This window comes from Podarcis gaigeae (genome assembly GCF_964106915.1).
Source record: "Podarcis gaigeae genome assembly, chromosome: 7".
NCBI classification, from domain to species: Eukaryota; Metazoa; Chordata; class Lepidosauria; order Squamata; family Lacertidae; genus Podarcis; species Podarcis gaigeae.
The window spans coordinates 24880964-24902674 of NC_139683.1; the positions used below are offsets into that span (position 1 = coordinate 24880964).

Sequence of the window (21711 nt, forward strand, 5' to 3'; positions counted from 1 at the left end):
GGCTCCAGGTTGTTGTTGTTCAGTCGTTTAGTCGTGTCCAACTCTTCGTGACCCCGTGGACCAGAGCACGCCAGGCTCCAGGTAGCACTACCCTAAGCAGGTTTGCTCAGAAGAACATCCCAGTAGATTTGCGGGGACTTATTTCCTGCAGGATCTGCTTAGGGTTGCAGATTAACAGTCATGGCTGAGGCAAGGTTCCAACACTACATCAGGATGACGAGTCCAAGCGGATTCTGCAAGAGAGATCTGAGAGCAGGGAATTAACTCAGGTCTGCTACTGCTCACGGATCTCACCAGAAAAATATGGATTTTCCAGCCCAACAAATTTTCACAAGTATTCTTCCACAGAGGAAAATCATTTTGTTGGAATTGGCTCCGATACCTATAGAAGTTTCCACTAAGATGGGAGGAAGCCAATGCGTATCAAGGAAAATGATTTCTTTTCTAACTTTGTATTTCTTTCCAGGACTATGTTTTCCATGATGTGCTCCCCCCATTTCTCTTGATGGTCAAAGCGGCGGGGGGGGGGGGGATGGTTAGTCACCAGGGGGCTGGGGAATATGATATGTTGAGGGTCAACTGGTAGGGAAAATGCCTCAAATATTTCATAGCCTAATGTACATTCACAGAAAGCCCTAATAAAGAAAAACACACACTTCATGTTTTCCACACCAAGGTGTTCACAGTGACTTCCAAATATGCAACTGATTATGCAAAAGATCATTTTGACATACCAGGCAAAGAGCAGCAGTAAGTTTGTGATAGGAAGGGGAGTTTATTTCAGTTTGCATTTTAATGCAAACCTACCAAATTCACACTTCCTAAAACAATATGCAAACAGAAACACACCCATCCTTCGAAATTCACGCTTCTCTCCAAGTTTTGTGTGCACACAAAAATGTGTATATTAGGAGTAAAGTGTGTATAAGACCGGCTATATTACATACATACAAAAATGAACTTTCGGGGAAACTGCTTGGAAAATGTCAATATTGGCTGAAGCTGTATACAAAAATGTGCAGATTAGGAGAAACATACACTAAAAGGCAGATGCAGGAATACTGGAAACTGAACTTAAGACTGGAACAAATGGGAACCTGAAATCAATTCCTCCAGTGCTCCAGTGCTCATGCAGCAAACGGAAGTCTCATTGCAATTACTTATTTTTGGCCGTGGAAAGAGAAAAAATTATTCATTGACTCTAACAAAGGTGTTTGTTACAACCGATGTTTCCCACAACATTCTCTTGCTGTTTTGATGCTGTTTTAATGCATTTCAACTCTTGGAATTTTAATTTTGTATTTTATTGATTTGTTATATCTCGCTTGGTGGGGAAGTGTACATATACCCTAAAATAATTAAACTCAGACATTACCTTCTGGAGGAGTCCCAATGCTGCCACCAAGCCCTAAAAGGCAAATGCTGTAGTTCCGTGGTTTCACCATCATTGCTGACTCTTCCCCCCTTTCCCAGTGGGGGATTTTTGCTGGCTCCAGGTGGACATTTTCCAGGCCATCTTCCTTCAAGACTTTCTGCATGTACTGGATAGCTAGTTCTAGATTTCTGGAACCACTCGCTCTCGGCCCGAAAGTGTCCACAAAGAATGCAAGCCTTTCATAGGATCTGTTCTGAGCCTTGCCATGGATGGCAAGGTCAATAATCTTCTTAGCAACATCTGAATAGCCAGCTATTTCCCTCTTAATGTCTTCGAATGATTTTCGGGGGCCGGAATTGTCACTGCTTAATGGATTCTCTTCACTTTGAGGAAACAGGCAAATGAGAGCTATTAAATACAAAAGCTTCATTTTTCTCCGCTCTAAATTTTATGGGTCAATCTGTAGGAGGGAGAGGGGGGGAAAGATAACAGGCAGTCATAAAGCTTTTCAAGGGCTGCTCCAGTTTGGGAGCGTGCGAAAGTTGTGAAGTGAACGTTGCGAAGTTGCAGAAAGGCAAGGCCAGTTTGTGGGTGGTCATCTTTAAAGCTAAATGAGAACAATTGAAGACACCAAAACTCACTTTAAGGTAAAGGTAAAGGGACGCCTGACCATTAGGTCCAGTCGTGACCGACTCTGGGGTTGCGGCGCTCATCTCGCTTTACTGGCCGAGGGAGCCGGTGTACAGCTTCCGGGTCATGTGGCCAGCAGGACTAAGCCACTTCTGGCAAACCAGAGGAGCACATGGAAACGCCGCTTACCTTCCCACTGGAGCGGTACCTATTTATCTACTTGCACTTTGACATGCTTTTGAACTGCTAGGTTGGCAGGAGCAGGGACCAAGCAACAGGAGCTCATTCCATCACAGGGATTTGAATTGCTGGCCTTCTGATTGGGAAGTCCTAGGCTCTGTGGTTTAACCCACAGCGCCACCCGCATCCCTCACTCACTTTAGTTCAGCTTAAAGGACTACCTATGGAATGCAGCATTGCTGTCTAGTGAGTATCCTGTATGGGTGTCTTGCTTGATGGCCGGGAACCTTTAGCACATGAGAAAGCAGTGCGCCTTGACACAGCTTTTTCTATGGGTTCCATCCACAGGTGGAAGAGCTTTGCACCTTCACTCATTGGCTCTGGCCATCAGTGCATGAGGTCAAACCCTCTACTACTAAACTCTGCTCCCTGGTGGATATCGTCTTAGAAGCGGGTGCCATGCTGCATGCCAAGGTTCCAGGTGGTACTACTCTTGAGGGTAATCCATTTCTCCAGAAACATTTCAGATCAAGGTGAGTAAGGGCAGCCAGCCTCTCCTTTGCAACCTCTTGTTTTAAAGCTTCACATTCAGTTATGTCCTCTACATTCTCAATCCTCTCTCAATAATATGTCAGTATTATTATTTAAGTAAACTGACAAGTAAGAACTGTTGGGATCTAGAAGTCTTTGAAGTGCTTCTAAGGGTCTTTTCCTAAGAGGAAAAAAAAACATGGCAAAGAATTAAGATGCAGAATGCATATCAAATACTCGTTATTGCTATACATAAAAGGGGATACACAACCATTATCCGTTCCTTTTAAAATTAACCAAGTTGCAATTAGAATGCTAAATATTACACTCTTATGCGTTGAATGGTAGGGGAGAGATAAACGAAACCTATAGATGTATCTAAACTGACATTTAAGAGGCTTTGTAACAATAGGACCTCACACTGGATACTTTATTTTCTGCCAAAAAAAAAAAAGTTAAAACCCAGTCCCCGTTTCAGTTTTTTAAAACATCATAACCCTTATTACGAGCTAATTATAATTGTCATAAGAATAAAGCAGACTTATCTTTAAAGAACTAATCCCAGATGCAAAATTGAACTTTATTCTACAAAGAAGAATATTCTCAGCATCAAGTTGTTCCGTGCAGGGGCGGACTGCTAATTAGTTCATGTATTATTATTTTTTAAGTGCTTTGAAATTGCACAGGTTGGAAGGACTTTCTTCTGTATGTTTTGTGATTCTCTCCCCCCCCCCCTTTAATGGACTACAGGACACAATCCACTGGAAGTATTTCTTACTTTCTGCACAAGCTGTATCATACCCTCCAACACTCCTCTGCTGAATTTGGGACACATGTCTTTTGGTGCTTCACTCTCACAAGAGACAGATCTGAAGCGAGAGCACAGCCCCACTGCAAGCTTATCCTCCCTGAGTTTGGTGGCCGTGGCACTGGAGGAGGGGGGAATGGGACACTCTAGGATCAAATCAGAAGCCAGTATGGCTTCTGCAATTCCGGGATGTCCTGGGAAAATCGGGACACTTGAATGGTATGCTGCATAGAAACGAATGGGGAAAACAGAAACACATAGCTGTACAGGAAAGATTGTGCCACCAGAATGGTGAAAAGGAGTAGCTAATTCAGGGGTCACCAACGCAGTGCCTGTGGGCACACATTAACCTGCAGCAGCCTCTGTTATCACCTGAAAGGCCCCATCTCCTCACTGAAATTAGACTTGACAGATAGAAGGCTACAGCAGAAGAGTCCCCGCCACTGCAACGTGGGGACAATTTTGGGGTGTGCATTGCACCCAGGAAAAGTTAATTCCCCCCAGACACTAATTGTTGTGACTGGACAATCTATCTGGAGTCTACAAGCAGGGAGGAAAAATTAACCCTTACATTAAGGGGCCTCCAGGGTGGTGGTGGTGTTCACAACCATTTCTCTAGTTTGATGGCCTTTGAGCTAGATGGTGTTGTCTGTAGTTTAACTGGGCTATTAACAGGGTTAACCCACAGCTCCCTGTCCAGGCTTTATACACAGGCCTGCAGAAGGCCTTTAACTAGGCCAGAGTGATGCCTTCCAGATGTGGCTGGACTGCAATACCTATCATCCCCAACTATTGGCCATGCTGGCTGGGACTGATGGGAGTTGGAGTCCAGCAACATCTGGAGGCGACTGCACTGGCCACCCATGAACTAGGCCAAGGCTGGAGAGAAGGAGGGGGAACGGCTGGAAGCAGTGCACTGTGATTGAATGCAACATGGATAATACTGTGTCGACAGCTGACAATTTGATTCAGATCGCCAGCATAGCAGTTGTCTCAAGGTCAGGGAGTACTCCCCCCACACACACAGTTCCGTTTGCTCCGTAAGGGCAAGCCCTGCTAGCTCATCCACAGCCTCGAGAGAGAAAGAAAATAGCAACATATGAAGAGCTCTGATGGACCAAAGAGCCATCTGGTCCAGCATTCTGTTTTCAAAACTGGCTAGCCAAATGCTTCCAGGAAGCTTAAAAGCAGAGCGCAAACAGATTTCCACCACCGCTTGTCCCAGCAAACATCTGATCTTCATCGCTATACTGACTCTGAACATGGAGCCTTCGTCTACCTGTCAAGTCTCATAGCATTAAAAAAGAGGGGGGAGAATCTGAACAGGTACTACCCATAGATGTCCCCCACAAAAGATTACAGAACGGAAAATGCAAACCAAGATGCTCTTGGCAGGGCCAGCATCATAGGCATCTTTGGGTAGCTACTGGAGACCCAATGCCTGCCATGTAACCCAAGGGAGAATTAGGCCTGCCATCAACCCGCTGCCAACCGCTGCACAACCACCTCTCTAACTTGGCAGGATGACATTTCTGCTCATTTGTGTTTTGCTACAGTGCTACTTACACATTGCGAAACAGGGAGAGCTAATCACCCACAGGCATGTAGAAATTGCTGTAATTCAAATAGAGGAAACACATCCCTCTAAAGGCAGACTTGCAGAAAACTTGCATATGTCTATTTACATGTATAGCTGCACATGTAACAATAACTACCATAATTCAAACATAAATACATCTCACCGTAGCAAGAGAGACTGTGACCAGGCAGCCTGGTTGCCTGCTTTCCAGCTGCTATCTGCCCAAGACCCTTGTTCTCCCTTTTTATTATTTATCTATAAACTGGACTTGACTTGGACCAGATAGCCAGTGTGGTGTAGTGGTTAAGAGCAGTGGACTCGTAATCTGGTGAACCGGGTTTGATTCCCCGCTCCTCCACATGCAGCTGCTGGGTGACCTTGGGCTAGTCACACTTCTCTGAAGTCTCTCAGCCCCACTCACCTCACAGAGTATTTGTTGTGGGGCAGGAAGGGAAAGGAGATTGTTAGCCACTTTGAGACTCCTTAAGAGGAGTGAAAGGCAGGATATCAAGTCCAAACTCTCTCTTCTTTCAAACTAGTGCTATGTTGAAACCTTCCCCCCCCCCCCCCCCGTTTCTCAAAAAGTTACCTTTCCCTGAACAAGAGACTTCTCTTTTTCTGCCTCATTCTCCAGGTGCTTTAGAACTTCTTCAGAATTTTGGTTGCCATAGGTGGTGTTTATTGGAAGGGGAGCGAGGAGACACATTTCTCTAAAATCTTGCTGCCTCCAGGCTGCCTACATTTCCCAACCTGAAAAGGGTCCATAGGAACTCACAAAGAATCATGGAATCATAGAATTGTAGTGTTAGAAGTGACCCAGAGGATCATCTAGTCCAACCTCCTGCAATGCATCTTAAAAAAATATATTTTAAAATAAAAAAGCTTCACTTAAAACAAATGAAAGCCAGCACCTGTCAGGCACAGAGTAGGCGGCGGCAGGGGGTATTGGTATTGTTTGTTACCACGCTATGTATTTTTGCGTTTTTATATTGTAAACCACCCTGTGATCCTTGGATGAATTTAATTACTTCTTTGTTTTGTTTCTGCTCTTGTTCTCCTTAAGTATTTAGTGCTTTTATATTGCATTTTTATGCTGTGAGCTGACATGAGATCTACGGGTGAAAGGTGGTATACAAATTCAATTAAATAATAATCCCCACCCACTCCACCCCACTTTCTTGTGCTAACCGAAGAACCCAACACTGGGCACCATGGGATCTTCAGGAAAAGCAAGGCTGAAGAGTTCAGGCAAAGAACTGATTTATGGAATGAAAAGACACTCACTCCTGACTACCTTGAAAGCACGAGGAGGACAACAAAACCCTGCACTGCACCCCATGAGAATTTTCACCAAAAATTACTTCCTCCTTTAATAATTTACTGGTGTAATTCCTTTTCTCATTACCTGATGGAGAATACTAATGAAACACATGGGGGATAACGATTATTATTTAGCACAGCTCTACTTTAAACCAACGACTGTCTTCTTTAAAGTAAGGTATCTGACCACCCCTAGTGACAATAGCGCTTCCGAACAGCAGCTGTTGAGAGTGCTGCTGTGCTTGCTTCCTGCCAGTGGCGTTGCGGGGGGGGGGGTGCGCCCCGGGTTCCATGTCTTTGGGGGTGAAAAGAAGGCGCCCTGTGGGTTGCTTGCCCTGCTGCCCCAGTGCAGTAGCGCAAACAGCCATCGTGTGGCCACAGCCGCATATTTGAGGCTGCAGCCGCGAACAAAGGATCCCGCCACCATCTGTACAGCGTTCAAGTGGCGCCAATGGCAATCCGCTACATACGACACATGTGTGGTGTCGCACACATGCGCTGTACGTAGCGACGCCACACATGCGCTGTACATAGTGGTTTGCCACCGGCGCCGCTGGAGCGCAGTACGGACGCCGGTGGGATGCCTCCACCGCCGGCAAGAGCCACTTATGGTGAGCCAGGGGCCCCCTCCCAGCCTCCCTCCCTCCCTGGCTTGCCGTAAGCGGCTCGTGCTTTGCCAGTGCCCCAGATGACGAGCTGTGCCGCTATGCCAGTGCCCTGGCAAAGCAGCATAGCTCCCCCCTTCCCCCGACGGCTCAGGGTACTTGGGAGTCGCGGTGGCAGGGGTGCAGAGGCATAGGAAGGGGGGCGGACCACCCCAAGTGTCATCGCTGAGGTGGTGACATGCAGCACCCACCCACGACTCCCAAGCCTACTCCAAGCTGTCGATTTGGGGGGGATGGCTATTTTTTTTTTTGCACCAGAGTCTCCCACAGACCAGCCACCGTGAGAACAAGATGCTGGACCAGATGGGCCACTGGCCTGATGCAGCAAGCTCTTCTTGTTATACAGTGGTACCTCGGGTAAAGTACTTAATTTGTTCCAGAGGTCTGTTCTTAACCTGAGACACCACTTTAGCCAATGGGGCCTCCTGCTGCCACTGCGCCACCGGAGCACGATTTCTGTTCTCATTCTGAATCAAAGTTCTTAAGCTGAAGCACTATTTCTGGGTTAGCGGAGTCTGTAACCTGAAGCGTATGTAACCCGAGGTACCACTGTATTCTTAATGGTCCCCTAGCTGGCTACTGCCTGCCGTTCCACACACCCAGTGCCCCCAACTGGCAATGCATTGTGGGGGCGCAGAAGTGGCATGCATCAGCTGACACCTGTTAGCTGTTACTGCTCCTGCTACTACACTGAAAGGGGAGCCCAGCAACCCAGCCCAAGGTTTTGTGCAGAGATAAGGAAGCTCATACCTGTGGAGAGGGCAAACACACAGCCCTCCAGACCTCTCTATCTTGGGACTTCCCCCGGCACCTCTCACCAGCCCTCCCTGTGCATTTTTGCCTGTCCAAAATGAGTCCTTGATCTCCGATAACGGCTCTTGCCTGCAGAATGAGGAGGGGCAAGCCAATGTTTGTAGAAACTCGTGAACTGTATACCATGCGTTGCTCTGTCCACTTTCCAGCCTGCTCATCACAGGCATGTGGTCCTGAAATGCCACCCAGATGCACACGTGGCCTTTGGGAATGGTAAACCTCCCCCATCTCTGGTTTATGGCTTTCTTAGAATCAGAGTTGGAAAGCACCACAAGGGTCACCCAACCCTCTGCAATCCAGGAATCTTTTGCCCAACTTAGGGCTCAAACCCACAACCCTGAGGTTAAGAGCCTCATGATTTATTAGCTGAGCTACCCCAGACTTCCTGAGTAATAAAGCCCAAACCACACTGGTTGGTAGCCTTGGTTGAACTCTTAACCATAGTGCAGCAGGTGGACGAAGCTTCTCAGGACCGTCCTCCTGCCACACCCACTCTGCAGTCCAGTCTGAGTCATGAAACCTGTCCTTTCCATTGTTTATACAAGATAGGGAGATAACATGCTTAACCACACACATTAAGATAGGGAAGCGAACTTTGAGACAAAAAACATTTGAACAAGAGAAAAACATTAACAGGGTTACGCGAAATGTCCCGAGTCAAAATCAGACCTTGGAGGAAATGAATTAGCATAAACTGGTGTCGCATAGAGGCTGCAAACATGTGCCAAACAACCATCCCTTCCAATCTCACTTCCGACAAAGCATTACACAAATTTCCCTTGGCTGTTCCCCATAAGGCTTGGTTTTCAGACCCTTCCTTCATCTCGGTCGCCTTCTTCTGCACACCTTTCAGCTTGTCAATATCCTTCTTAAACTGTGGTGCCCATAACTTTTTAAAAATAATAATAATAATAAATAAAATAAAATTTAAGCATGTGAGCTTAAGAGTGTCAGAATACAAAAATGACATCAAAGCATCAAAATAATTACCTAGGAGCTTCTTCATCAACCATGGGCTAAATGGAAAGAGACAGAGAGAGGCGAAGAGGGGGGGGGAGGGACAGCCTAAATGAAGAAAGCCTGAGCAATGCTTCTATTTTTATACAGAATTTCTAGAAATCCTTGTTGACGTTTGCAGATCAAAAGGAGCTAATTCATGATGCCGAATAGGAAATGTGGAAAAGAAACAATAGGCTCAGGTTGATATCCACTTAATTGCTAGAAAGGTCTCCTAAATCTGTGAATAATCTAATAATTTCCTAACGATGTTTTCCGTTTGATTCTCCTCCAAGGGATACAGGAAATCATATACCTGGGAGTACATGAGGTGGCTTGGATAACATCGGATTAGACTTTTAAAGCCCTGGGGCAAAGGAAAGAAACTTGCATGGTACACGGGGGCGTCTGGTACAGTTAGTAGCATCTAACAGTCAGCTTGTTATGACAGCTGTGGAAAAAGTTGGCTCAGAGGTTAGCTGAATGTGCAATATAAGAGGAATTATGGCGTTGTTGTTTTTAAGTTATGGGGTTGTTTCCTGTGATGGAAATAGAGCAGCAAAGGCTGAAAACGGAAGAAATTGAGGTATTTCTGAAAGCCTGCTCATACTTGTTCAAGAAGAGTTATCTCTTTGTGTTTGGGGGCTCAGAGTTGTGTTCTGCTATACATTTCGATTGATTTTGAACTGGTCGGCTTTGCCTCACGGAAACTCCCAAAGCTGATTTTTTTGTGTGTGTGTATGTGTGTCTACACGTGTACATACACACACAAATATGGGGCTGCCACCCCTGTTTGCCAATTCCCACTTACCTGCCAACCCTGCTTTCCCCGCACCTGGTTGACCCCTCCTCTCTTTACACCTGAACAACCTGTTTCCCTTTACCCCGCCCCACGCTCTGCCTCTTTTAAAGGAGGGTGGGAGGCGTTTCAGAGAGCAGTTTGGCAAACCGCTTTCTGCAACACCTCTCCCTGTTACACCTCCCCATAGTTGTAGTTATGACCACATTGTAATAACACTTGGGGAGGCCCACAGCAGAGCAAAGAAGGGTTACGGCTGGGCGGGGGCCTGGAGGGCCAGATTTGGGCCCATCTCAATGGGGGAACTTGTCGGCCTTGCTCCTGGCTCCTAACCAAGCACATGCTTAGGACTAGGGCTGGGTGATATCTGGGTTTCAACATCATGATATATCACCAGCTAAACATTGCAATACAGTGGTACCTCGGGTTACAGACGCTTCAGGTTACAGACGCTTCAGGTTACAGACTCCACTAACCCAGAAACAGTACCTCGGGTTAAGAACTTTACCTCAGGCTGAGAACAGAAATTGCGTACCAGCGCAGCGATGCGACGGCAGCGGGAGGCCCCGTTAACTAAAGTGGTACCTCAGGTTAAGAACAGTTTCAGGTTAAGAACGGACCTCCAGAACAAATTAAGTTCTTAACCCGAGGTACCACTGTATACTGATATATCTGAAATAAGGATCGAGCTATGTATAGGCATTGGTTGGCTTCATGGTTTTTCACACGTTGTGAGTTTTTCATAGCACACACACATAACAATTTGCAATATATTGACAGGTCAAAAACCTTAAAACCAATATCACGATATGACTTGAGACAGGTTTTGGAGGATTTATCAAAATAAAGCTCAGCCCTACTTAGGACAGTGATGAAAGAAATTAAGAATGAATTGATCTAGAACAAGAGATGTACAAATATGGTTGTCTTAAAAACCTTGTTTGTTTATTTTCCTGCTTACTCTTGGAGATGTCCACTCTCAGGCCTGGAGCGAAGAAAGCAATGGTTGCAAAATATCAACATGCAACCCTTCTGTTTGTCAAGTGAATACTAAAACAGAGCAGCGCAGCAAGCAGCTTTCTCTATCAAGAAGCATAGCTTCTCAACCCTAATCTACCCTGGAAAATGCAAGTTTCTGGAGTCAAAAGTTGTAATGTGATCTCCCTAAGTTTCTCGAAACAGCAGAGAGTATGGAGCTGTCACTATCTGTCAGCTCTTGCACCGGCAGCTTGGCCAGCCCTGTGGAATTAGGGAAACCGAATACAATCAGACTGTCAAATCAAACAGCAGTTACAAAGGCATTTCTCGGGCACCCTCAAGCAGCATTCCAGCAGTTCCAGCATTCCCTGTGCAGTTCCGCTGCAGATAATGAACTCTGAACATTGCTGGGAAGCTTTCCTAGAAATGGCAAAACACCTATTTTAATGCAATTTGCCGGGGTTTTTCCTCTTTTAATTTGCCAGTAGAATGGATGAATAACTTCTACTTAGGTTTCTCCTCTGAGCTGGAAAACAGTGGGATAACTACCATTTGTAAGATGCTGCCAGATAGTTTTATTTTTTTAATACTTATCCATATACTCACTGGAGCAAACCTGATACCAGACGCTGTAAATAACAAGCCGCACATTGTTCAGGACAGGTAATTTCTGTTGATTTCAGGTGAATTCAGAACAACAGTGTTGAACAACAAGGCTTTTTAAAAAGGGGTCAGTTTGGAAGTATTTTGAATCGGTATGCTGGTTTAAGTAACATGATTTTTTTTTAAAAAAATTAAATATACCCTGTTGTGTATCTCCAAGGAGATGGGGAAAATACTTGGCCTGATTTACACATTCTGTTTTTGGGACATGGCCGTCTTCCCAGATATCACTCCTGGGTTTAAAAACTACTGAAGATGTAACAAGAGTTTAAGGGCTGTGCCCATGTTAGATTTATGCAACAAGGCCACACAGGGCTATAATTGGGGAAGTCATGATCCTCTGTCAGACCATTCCTGGAACTCGAATATTCCTTGGAGAACAAAATTGTGAGGGAGCTGGTTAATATATTCCGCAAAAGTCAGGAAAGCCGGTTACTTCATTTTCCTATTTCTGTATAACACCAAGACTGCAACCCCTTTGGGGTGGGGAGGGAGAAGGTCTCAGTGGGTACCTGTGTGACCACAGGTTGCCACGTTGGCAACCGCAGCATAAGGCGTAAACATCATGTAAACCAAATGTAACATTAAAGAGGTAAAGGGACCCCTGACCATTAGGTCCAGTCGTGGCCGACTCTGGGGTTGCGGCGCTCATCTCGCTTTACTGGCCGAGGGAGCCGGTGTACAGCTTCCAGGTCATGTGGCCAGCATGACTAAGCCGCTTCTGGCGAACCAGAGCAGCGCACAGAAACTCTGTTTTACCTTCCCGCCAGAGCAGTACCTATTTATCTACTTGCACTTTGACGTGCTTTTGAACTGCTAGGTTCACAGGAGCTGGGACTGTGAAACAGAAGCTCACCCCGTTGTGGGGATTCGAACCACCGACCTTCTGATCGGCAAGTCCTAGGCTCTGTGGTTTAACCCACAGAGCCACCCACGTCCCTAATGTAACATTAGTGGCATGGATATTGCCACCAGAGCTAGAGGGATGTGAACAAAGGAATCAAAATTTGTGATGGGAATTAGCTGGCTTTTTAAGGTGTGCCACTTTGATAAGACAAACCCCGTATTTCAAAGGTGCAAAAACTACGTTTCAATTAGTCTGCTTGTCTTGAGGAAAGCATGCTCAGTTTCCTCTGTGGATCAAAGCCTGCCATCCAACAGCAGAAGCCTCAGAGCCCACATCTCGGCTTGTTTCCTGTCCTGTTGGATAAGTGATGCTAAATCAGTCTGAATGCCCAGTGAATGCTGTGGGGGGAATTAACGTTTGTTTAAGCAAAGTAAGCTTTCTGTTAAGTGTATGCACTTCCAGGCGATGGGGTAGGAATCTGTCATTTGAAGCAAAGTTTCCTCAACTACCATCCTCACTGGTAAGGTCTGCAATGTTAATTCTTCTATTCCTGTTTATATATATATAAACACACAAATATATACAATTGCTACTCCATCTATTAACTGTGTGCAGCTGAAATTCTGCCAGGTTTCATTGGGTGATATTGCTGAGAAGCTGGGTAGCTTTTCCAGGCTATCAGATATGAACGACCCTTTTTGAATTCCTCCAGACACATGGTGGACTGACAATTGCCAGCTGTCTGAAGTTATGGAGTGACATAATTTGAATTGCATTCTATTGTGATGGGGGGGGGGAATCCTTTCTCCCTTTCCATTGGCACAGAAGCAATATGCTCTTTAGGCTAAGCACTGGGACTAAAAGGTATTTTATTTCAACCATGTGGACCTTGCATTCAGAATAGCTGTCGGTAGCTGTGATTTATTATCAACTAACAGGCCATTCAGATGTGCTGATGCCAGAAACGGACAAGCTGGCTATTTTGCAATGAATTTATAGACTGTCCCTAATCCTCAGACCCACATTCCTCTTCTTTTATAGCCCCATGCCGAACCTTCTTGTGACCAATGGACCCTGGGGGTTATTTGGGCATAAGTGCCTCTGTCTACCAGTCAGACACATAAATTAATAACTTACCCCTTCCCGGGAGCTTGAGAAAAATCAAAGCTTAAACTTAAGGCAGGGTCAACAACTGCAGATGCTCTGCTGTGGCTGAAGGATGAAGAAATTAAGGCCGGAGGAAGGATTGGGTTGAAGTAAAAAGGTGGAAAACGAATAAGAACACAATCCTATACATACACACCCTTACCACAGTAGATAGTTGGAGATGTGGGTATAGAATGGCATACAGTTGCCCCTCCACAGGTGGAGAGCATTGCCTGGCGGAGGTTGGGGCATGACAAGAGCATTGTTTTGTCTCATTTCACTTTGAATTTGCATGCCGCTTTTGTGTATTGCTATACACAAGGTGGGAACGCAGGTGGCGCTGTGGGTTCGAATCCCAGCGACGGGGTGAGCTCCCGTTGCTCAGTCCCTGCTCCTGCCCTCCTAGCAGTTCTAAATCACGTCAAAGTAAGGTAAAGGGTAAAGGGACCCCTGACCATTAGGTCCAGTCGTGACCGACTCTGGGGTTGCGGCGCTCATCTCGCTTTATCAGCCAAGGGAGCCTACGTACAGCTTCCGGGTCACGTGGCCAGCATGACTAAGCCGCTTCTGGCAAACCAGAGCAGAGCATGGAAACGCTGTTTACCTTCCCGCCGGAGCAGTACCTATTTATCTACTTGCACTTTGACGTGCTTTCGAATTTGCTCTCATCTTCCCTTTGAACTCATGAGTTCGAGCCAAACGTTGGACAAAAGATTCCTACACTGCAGGGAGCTGGAACAGATGACCTGCTATGGTAAGGTTACCAGATGTCCCCGTTTCCCGGGGACAGTCCCTGGATTTACAAATTAGTCCCCATACAAAATTCATTGAAGTTGAAAAGTGTCCCCCGATTCATTGAAAAAAAATCTGGTAACCTTATGCTATGGTCCCTTCCAACCCCAAATTCTATTATCTTATTAACTATCCAACGCAATGCAAATAAGCCATAATAAAAAAATATGACTTTAAAAGAAACAACTTGGATAAATTAACATTCAGTGTTCCATTTTGAATATAATATTACATCAGCAAATAATATGCGGAAATTCACTCTCAACAGCTACAAGAAATCATTACTTGTCTATTGTCAGGGAACTGCCATCGGAGGGACAGGTGGTGGAGAGGCTCCAGGAGAATAGGAGAGACTCTACAGCAGAAGAAGGAACCAGTAGGGGGAGAGCAGGAGTTCCAGTGGAAAGGGAATCGGGGGAGAGGCTCTGGGATACTTCTAGTGAGAATAGTGAAGAGGTAACAAGACCCCCCTTAGGAACTCCCACCCTTCGCCGGAAACTGTCACGCAGAGAGTCACGAAGGCGCATGTCCGTCAAACAGCTTTTATGTTGGAGTAAGTTCCGTAGACGCCCACTGTCAGATTCTACCAGCGACTGACGGAGTCATGCTTTGGGGGCTCCGTTAGTGCCTAGGTTTGGGTGACCAGCCAAACCCCAGAGGGATCAAGCTTTTACGCACAAGCAGCTCATTATCCCATCACATCTATAACCAATAAAAACAACAGCAAGTCGCAATACTCTTTAATTAAAAAAAATGCAAAAAGTCCAAATTGAGCAACCAAGTCACATACAACATTAATTTTATAATTTTTGCGTGAGTGGCAGCATCACACACCTGGCTTCCCAAATCTGAGTGTCGCTGCCATTTAACCAAAGGAGGTGAGACACAGGAGGCCCAGTTGGCGTGGGGGTGGCGTCAAGCAGACATTCCTGTCACTGGGCCCACATCATACTGAGTTTCCCACCACTCTAGGGCTGCCATACATCTGGATTTTTGCCAAATCGGCAAAATGTCCTGGAAAAACTGGACTTAGGGAAACTAGGGCAATCTTTTAAAGAAAAATGCTTTTAGAATCCAAAAAAAGCCCAAATACTTGTGGGTTTTTTTGGTGGGGGGCAGATGTTTCCAAAAATGGTCAACAACTTTGTCCAGATTTTCACTTTTGGGAATATGGCAACCCTACACAACTTATCCCTCTCAGTAAGCACCAACAATGCCCACTCTTGGGCAGCCCACTGTGCAACAACATCCCACTTCTGGCCCAGTTCCCAAATGCCTCATTTGGCCCAATGTTTGCTTTCTGCCACGGAGGAGCCCCCTCCCCCAGCCCTCCTCTCCATCAGAAAAGTCACTTACTCACTTCTTTTAAGGATCCTTTTGTCCTTGTTATCAAGGATACCAATTTACTTTAAAAATTTCAGCAGTTTGCAATGCTAAATCCCATTGGACTCAACCCATCAGGTTCTCAGTGATCATTGTCACCACATTTTCTATGCATGCTTTCAACACATTCTGATTTTTTCCGGAGGGTATTGTGCCACAGTCTACCTCAGCTAGTCACAACTGACGTTAAAAACGTGGTTTTCTTCATTGTTTCAAAAAGCACTTTCATTTTTTTAAAGTGCCGATTCTAGCTCATTTTAATTCCTGCGAAAACACCCCATTTTAGCACAACAGAGGACCCTTTTTGAGTAAGGTAGAGGAAGCGCAGCAGAAGGCACTCATAACGATGAATGAATTAGTCATTGACTCTTCCATTACACTGCCAGCACTGCAGTTCAACTCTGAGAAAGTTCATTCTGACTTAAAGCTCTTCGTCAGCTGGAGGACTTCAGAATTATCCTCAGGATGGCATACCAGGGACTGTTTTTCATATTTTAGTTCTATGCCATAGTCTCAACCTCTTTCCAAACCATAGAGGCAATAGTATACAAAAGACTGGTAAGGGGACACAGGCAAACTGAGTGCTCTTTTTGGTAACTTTGGTGCCGTTGACTTCACCCCCGGAGGCACACTCCATTGTCTCTTGAGACAGATGGATGCCACCAACAAGAAACTGTCACAGGCGCCACAAAATACAGTTCACGGGGGGGGGGATCAAATGATGCTCAGGACTACCCTTCCTTGCCTGTCCGCCCCCCCCCCCCACAACAGGTCAAACACCTATTTCCAATCCAAAACAAAACACAGGCAAAAAAGTAAGCTACCTGTCAGGGAACTGCCATCGGAGAGTCAGGTGGTGGAAGTGCTCAAGGAGGCTAGGAGACCCTCGGATGCTGAGGAAGGAACCAGCAGGGGGAGAGAGAGAGTTCCCGCAGAAACTCAGTCGGAGGGATGGCTCCAAGATACTTCCAGTGAGAACAGCAGAGAGGTTTCAGGACCTCCGCTGGGGACGCCTACTCTGCGCAGGAAACTGTCACGCAGAGAATCCAGAAGGAGAATTTCGGTTAAGGAACTCTTATGTTGGCGTAAATTCCGGAAGCGCCCACTGACGGATTCTGCCAGCGATTGAGGTAGCCATGCATCCATGGCTCCGCGGACTGGGAGAGTTTAGAAACTGATTGCATGAGTTGAGAACTCAACCATTTACGCACAAGCAGCCCCTTAACCCATTACACTACCCCTATCTGAAGTCATAAAAATGCAATTAATCAAAAAATAAATGGAGATGTCGGGGGGGAGCTTGGCAGGCACAAGGGGGGCACTTGGAGGTGCCACAATGCCCACAGGCACCACAGTGGGGACCCCCGTTTTGTCTGAATGGGCTGCTGCCATTTGCTGTTTTAATTTGCTGGGTTAGTTTGGAAATGTTTATTATTATTTTGTCAACTGCATGTTTTATATTTTATTGATTACTAAATAATAATAATAATAATAATACATTGTGCTTTTTTGTTTCTACCCTGGGAACATACATTTACATTGAACGTACGGGATACAAATGAAATAAGCAGATAAATATGCTCCCACTTAGAATACTAGCAGCCACATTCTCATTTTTTGAAACAAGAAAATGTTTATTTTAGAAAATAAAGGTATTGAATCACACAATGTGTCCTATAAAGTATAAATTGTTCCTCCTTCTGGCTGCCAGAATACGAAGCCATGCCATTTGCTTGCCTGTTTATGTCCCAGTGGCCTCAGTTCAGGACTCTTGAGCTGTGCGCTGCAACGGCTGCTGATGCTGTATTCAAGCCATAAATCTCCGAGGGTGGTTTCGCTTTGAGGCAGGAACACCTGACCAAGGCTTGCATGGGCCATCTGGCAGAGACAGATAGCAGGCCAGATAGAGCCATCTCCTCATGTTCCAAAGACATGCCAGATTTGTCCTTTTGTTGCGAAGATGTAAACAAATGGTGAGGAACCTGGATTCTGGTACATGAAACGCAAGAAATAACTCTGGGGGCTAGTGGCAGCTCCCCACCACACAATATTTCCTATTACCACATCTGCTCCCCCTGCTTACAGACACAATTTACATTCTGCACAGAAGGGGTGGATAACGTTTTTTTCCCAGCCTGAGAGGGCTGCATGGAGGGGCCAGAAGCCAAGGTGAGTAAAACAAGGGAGTGACTTTTAACTTTGCTGAGGAGGCTATATTCCAACTGTGCAAAAAAGCCAAAGGCACAAAAACCTTTCCATCTTCTTTCCAAGCAAGCATGAGGCATTGCCGCCATTCAAGGGCGCATTTCAGCCCGGCAAAAAGCCCTTGAGGAACGCATGGTGGAAAGTGTTGTCTGTGGGGATTATGATTTTGGGCAGGGGTCAGCAAACTTTTTCAGCAGGGGGCCGGTCCACTGTCCCTCAGACCTTGTGGGGGGCCAGACTATATTTTGAAGGGAAAAAATGAACGAGTTCCTATGCCCCACAAATAACCCAGAGATGTGTTTTAAATAAAAGGACACATTCTACTCACCTAAAAACACACTGATTCCCGGACCATCCATGGGCCAGATTTAGAAGGCGATTGGGCCGCATCTGGCCCCCGGGCCTTAGTTTGCCTACCTTGGAAGTCTCAGGGGCCAGTCATAGGGGTGGAGCTACAATGAAACTAATGGAGCTTAAGCTCCAGGGCCCCTAATCCCAGAGTGGCCCCAGAAGATACTTAGTCCACATTGCTTCAAAATTGGGCCTAGTAAACCTAAATTGAGTTGCATTGATTTGAGACAAATTTATTCATTTTGTTGTTGTGTGTATTTCAACAATCCCAAAGTCTGAAAGTCAGTAGCACAGATGTTGTAAAGGTGTGGTGATCTGTCATGGAACAGCCCCATTGAAGAAGAGAACAGTGGTTACCTAGACCTCCTTGCTGGTAGGGACATCCTATTCCATACCCTCCAACATTTCTCTGATCAAAATAGGGACATCCCAAGGAAGACTGGGACATTCTGGGATCAAATCAGAAACCTAGATGGCTTTTGTAAATCTGGGACTGTCCCTAGAAAATAGGGACACTTGGAGGGAGGTCTATAGTACTTGGTCCTTTAAATAATGGTCCTTATCATCCCTTCACTCCCCCCAAACAATTTCCCCCCTCAAATTGTGTCCATAATGTGCACTCCCTAAAGGGGTAGCCAATGTGGTGCCCTCCATATGTTAAAGACCTCAACTCCCATCAGCCCCATCCGGCAATGGACAGGGATGATGGGAGTTGTAGTCCAAAACATCTGTAGGCACCACACCAGCTACCCCTGCCCTGAAGCTTCCAAGTTTAATTGGAAAAGGAACGTGTAAGAGCAGAGAAACCATTTTTCCTCTCCCTGTATATTTGGCTCTTTTAATCGACGGAGCAGATTTACGCCTTTAATGCCCTTTCTGGAGTTAAACCAAAGCTTTAATGAAATAGTGTTTCCAAAAGTGTATTTTGTCAAGGGAACGTTTCCAAATCTAATTCTCAAGATACTTCATTTGCATTGAATTATTCCGCCACCAGAAAGAAACACAGCCCAAAACGTACACCTGGCAATCACACAGCTGCCTCAGCAAACCGCAGCTGGGAGGCAAGCTCAGATAGACAAAGAAGAAAGTCAACCACAAACGCCACAGGCTGTAAGGATGACGTGAACCTAAACAGAGTCAAGAAAGTACGCTCAGCTCCAACTGCTATCTAGACTCTGCCATCAACTGGGGTACAAAGGGTGACTGGGAGGCTGTGCCCACTGCCTCTCAGCAAAAGCATAATGCCACAGCTCTGGAATTTTGTGGGGTCTCTTGTTAACGGTCCCGTGTGACACCTTTCAGACTAGCCGAGTCAGGCTGCAATCCTGCACATAATTAACAGGGAGCAAGCCCCATGGAAATCAGGGGCTTACTTCTGAGTAATGCACAGTGGCATGGAGTCATTAAAAACTAACAGCAGGGACTCCTTCTGAACCACAGAAACTTTTCAGTGTTAGTGATGTGCAAACAGCATGCTAAACCACAATACCTAAGTTTAGGTAATATCTTTGCAAGGGAGGAAGATGCAGAGAAAACCGGAACAACTTGGGCATGCTTCTGTGACCTCGTAGCAGTTCCATCACATCTGCCACTGAATCCAGGCAATGACCCACCTCAGACTTGTTTAGCTTGAGCAAGGTGCTGGTCTAGCGGCTGAAACGACTCTACGTTATTCAGCTATGAATATTCAACAGGAGAGCTCTGAATACTGAAATTCGCTTCCCTCACCTGATACAGACCCAAAAGCTTTGCATAGGTACAAAAATAAGCAGTTATTCATCAACAGAGGGTGGAAACTTAAATTAGTTGCTTGTGGCTATCTGGACAGCCGAGAGAATTCAGTTGCACATATATAACTGACTTTGCACACCAACAATTAATTCACTTTAGACCAGGCTCCCCTATTACTCACACGTAGGCCAAGCCAGCCATTTTTCAGTGCTTTCTTCATGAGAACAATGGAGAACTCACTTAGTAGGGACGTTTTAGCTCGTGATAAACTTCCAAAGCATGTTTTTCCATGCAAACATTAATATGTCTAGGACGGCGGCAGTATTTTCAAAGTTATGGTGCAGGTGCAAACACAGTCTTTGTAAATTGCCAGAATAAATCAAAATTACTGTTCTAAGAAATATCTGCCCTGCTCTCAAGTGTGCCTGACATCATGCATGATGCACGTTCTGGCATTTCAGAAACTAGAATTCCGGTTTGTTTAATTTCACACTAAAGGGAGTAGCATCTGTAAAATACTGCTTTCCCAGAAATAAGTGGGATGGGGTGGGAATTATTTCAAAGGAGACAAAGAAAGGGTTGGTTTGTAAAAGGGAAAAGAAAATATATTATTACTTAAAATGTTAGGTGAAATCGGATCCTCCCTTAAAGAGGGCACGTATTGCAGTGAGACCTAGACAACCGACACCCTGTGTTGTGAGTGGGTACATTGGTCAGCCACAACACTTGATTGGTAGGTCCCTCGAAGCTGGGTGCAATCTGGCCAATGGGACGCAGTCTAAACAGTTCGAGGGACCTATTTATGCCCATGCACATGACCCAGAGCTTCCTCTTTCGGCGCATGCATTCGGAACACCTGCCCAGCTCTCCCTACTTTTAGGGCTTGTTGCGCTTGACCTTGCTATGCCGTCATGTGTCGTCTGTTGTTGGGACACTGGCACGGAAGGAATTTTCCCCACTTGGCTGATTGGCTGTTGCCATTTGGGTTTTGCCTGCTGTGTAGCAAATCGTCACAACTTGTAAGGTTGCGGGTAGGCTCTTGTTTAGGTGATAGGGATGGGAGAACGCTCTCGCCATCCCTATGTGAAGGGTATTCTTTTAAAGGAATCAAGGGACTCGATGGTTTGGTCAACCCGTGAGGGGGTTGTGCCCATGCCTGAGTCCAGGGGGATATTTGGGTGGTGGAGTTAGCCTGTTCCTGACTTCCTGCTTATCCAGGTGTTCACCCTAGGCTGACCTATGCTGGAACCCTGGGTCAGCGCTACCTGCATGGCAGGGAGCTAGTCGAACCAGAGCCTATGCAACCAGCCACTTTCTGTAATCAATAAAGTTGTGGCCTAAATTCTGCCAAAAACCAAACCAAAAACCAAACCAAAATGTGAATTTATTTAGGGGGAGGTTTCTGGGTCTGAACACGCAAAACATCACACACTGGAAGCATCGTTTCAGAGCTGCTAATCGTAGTCCCTAAGCAAGGAAAAACAAGGCCAGCCTGAGTCAATGGCAGTGTACAGATCTGCTGCCTGAGGCAATCACCTCACCCCCACTTTATGGGCAGGCCGGCAGGCCCCATAGAAGGTGGTAAGAAAACTTCCATAAGGATATACTCCTACACCCAATGAATTCCTTTTTATTTCAGAAGAACTTACATCTGAGTGAATATGCAGAGAACTGGGAGCCATGAGTGTCTCCCTGAGAGGAGTGACTTTGTTTCCATGTCCAGGAGTGTGGCCTTGTGTCCTACTTTATAGAGAGCAGTCCTCTATTTTAAGAAGTCCCATTTCAAGATCTGCCTGGTATCCAGTTTAAAGATGAAGAACTGTACAAAAATAAAGGAGGAGAGCAGGTTCCTTGAAGTCTTCCCACCAACATTTAGCACTCGGACAGGAGACTGAGCAGAAACACAGGTCTTCTGGTCA

General features: G+C 45.8%; 1 protein-coding gene across 4 annotated transcripts in view; it reads right to left on the minus strand.

Annotated features, from left to right (window-relative positions):
• CPQ (carboxypeptidase Q) overlaps positions 1 to 21711 on the minus strand; it is a 175488-nt gene that overhangs the window by 146698 nt on the left and 7079 nt on the right. The window contains exons 2-3 of one of the 4 annotated variants that reach the window (XM_083749809.1): positions 3495 to 3569; positions 1376 to 1835 (exon numbers count right to left, since the gene is read on the minus strand). In XM_083749809.1, coding sequence (XP_083605935.1) covers positions 1376 to 1805 — 430 coding nt within the window. In that variant the 5' untranslated portion in view covers positions 1806 to 1835; positions 3495 to 3569. Of the gene's footprint in view, positions 1 to 1375; positions 1836 to 3494; positions 3570 to 7838; positions 7888 to 10813; positions 10934 to 21711 lie in introns of those variants that run through there. The other 3 variants (XM_083749810.1, XM_083749811.1, XM_083749808.1) reach the window with 3 other exon arrangements.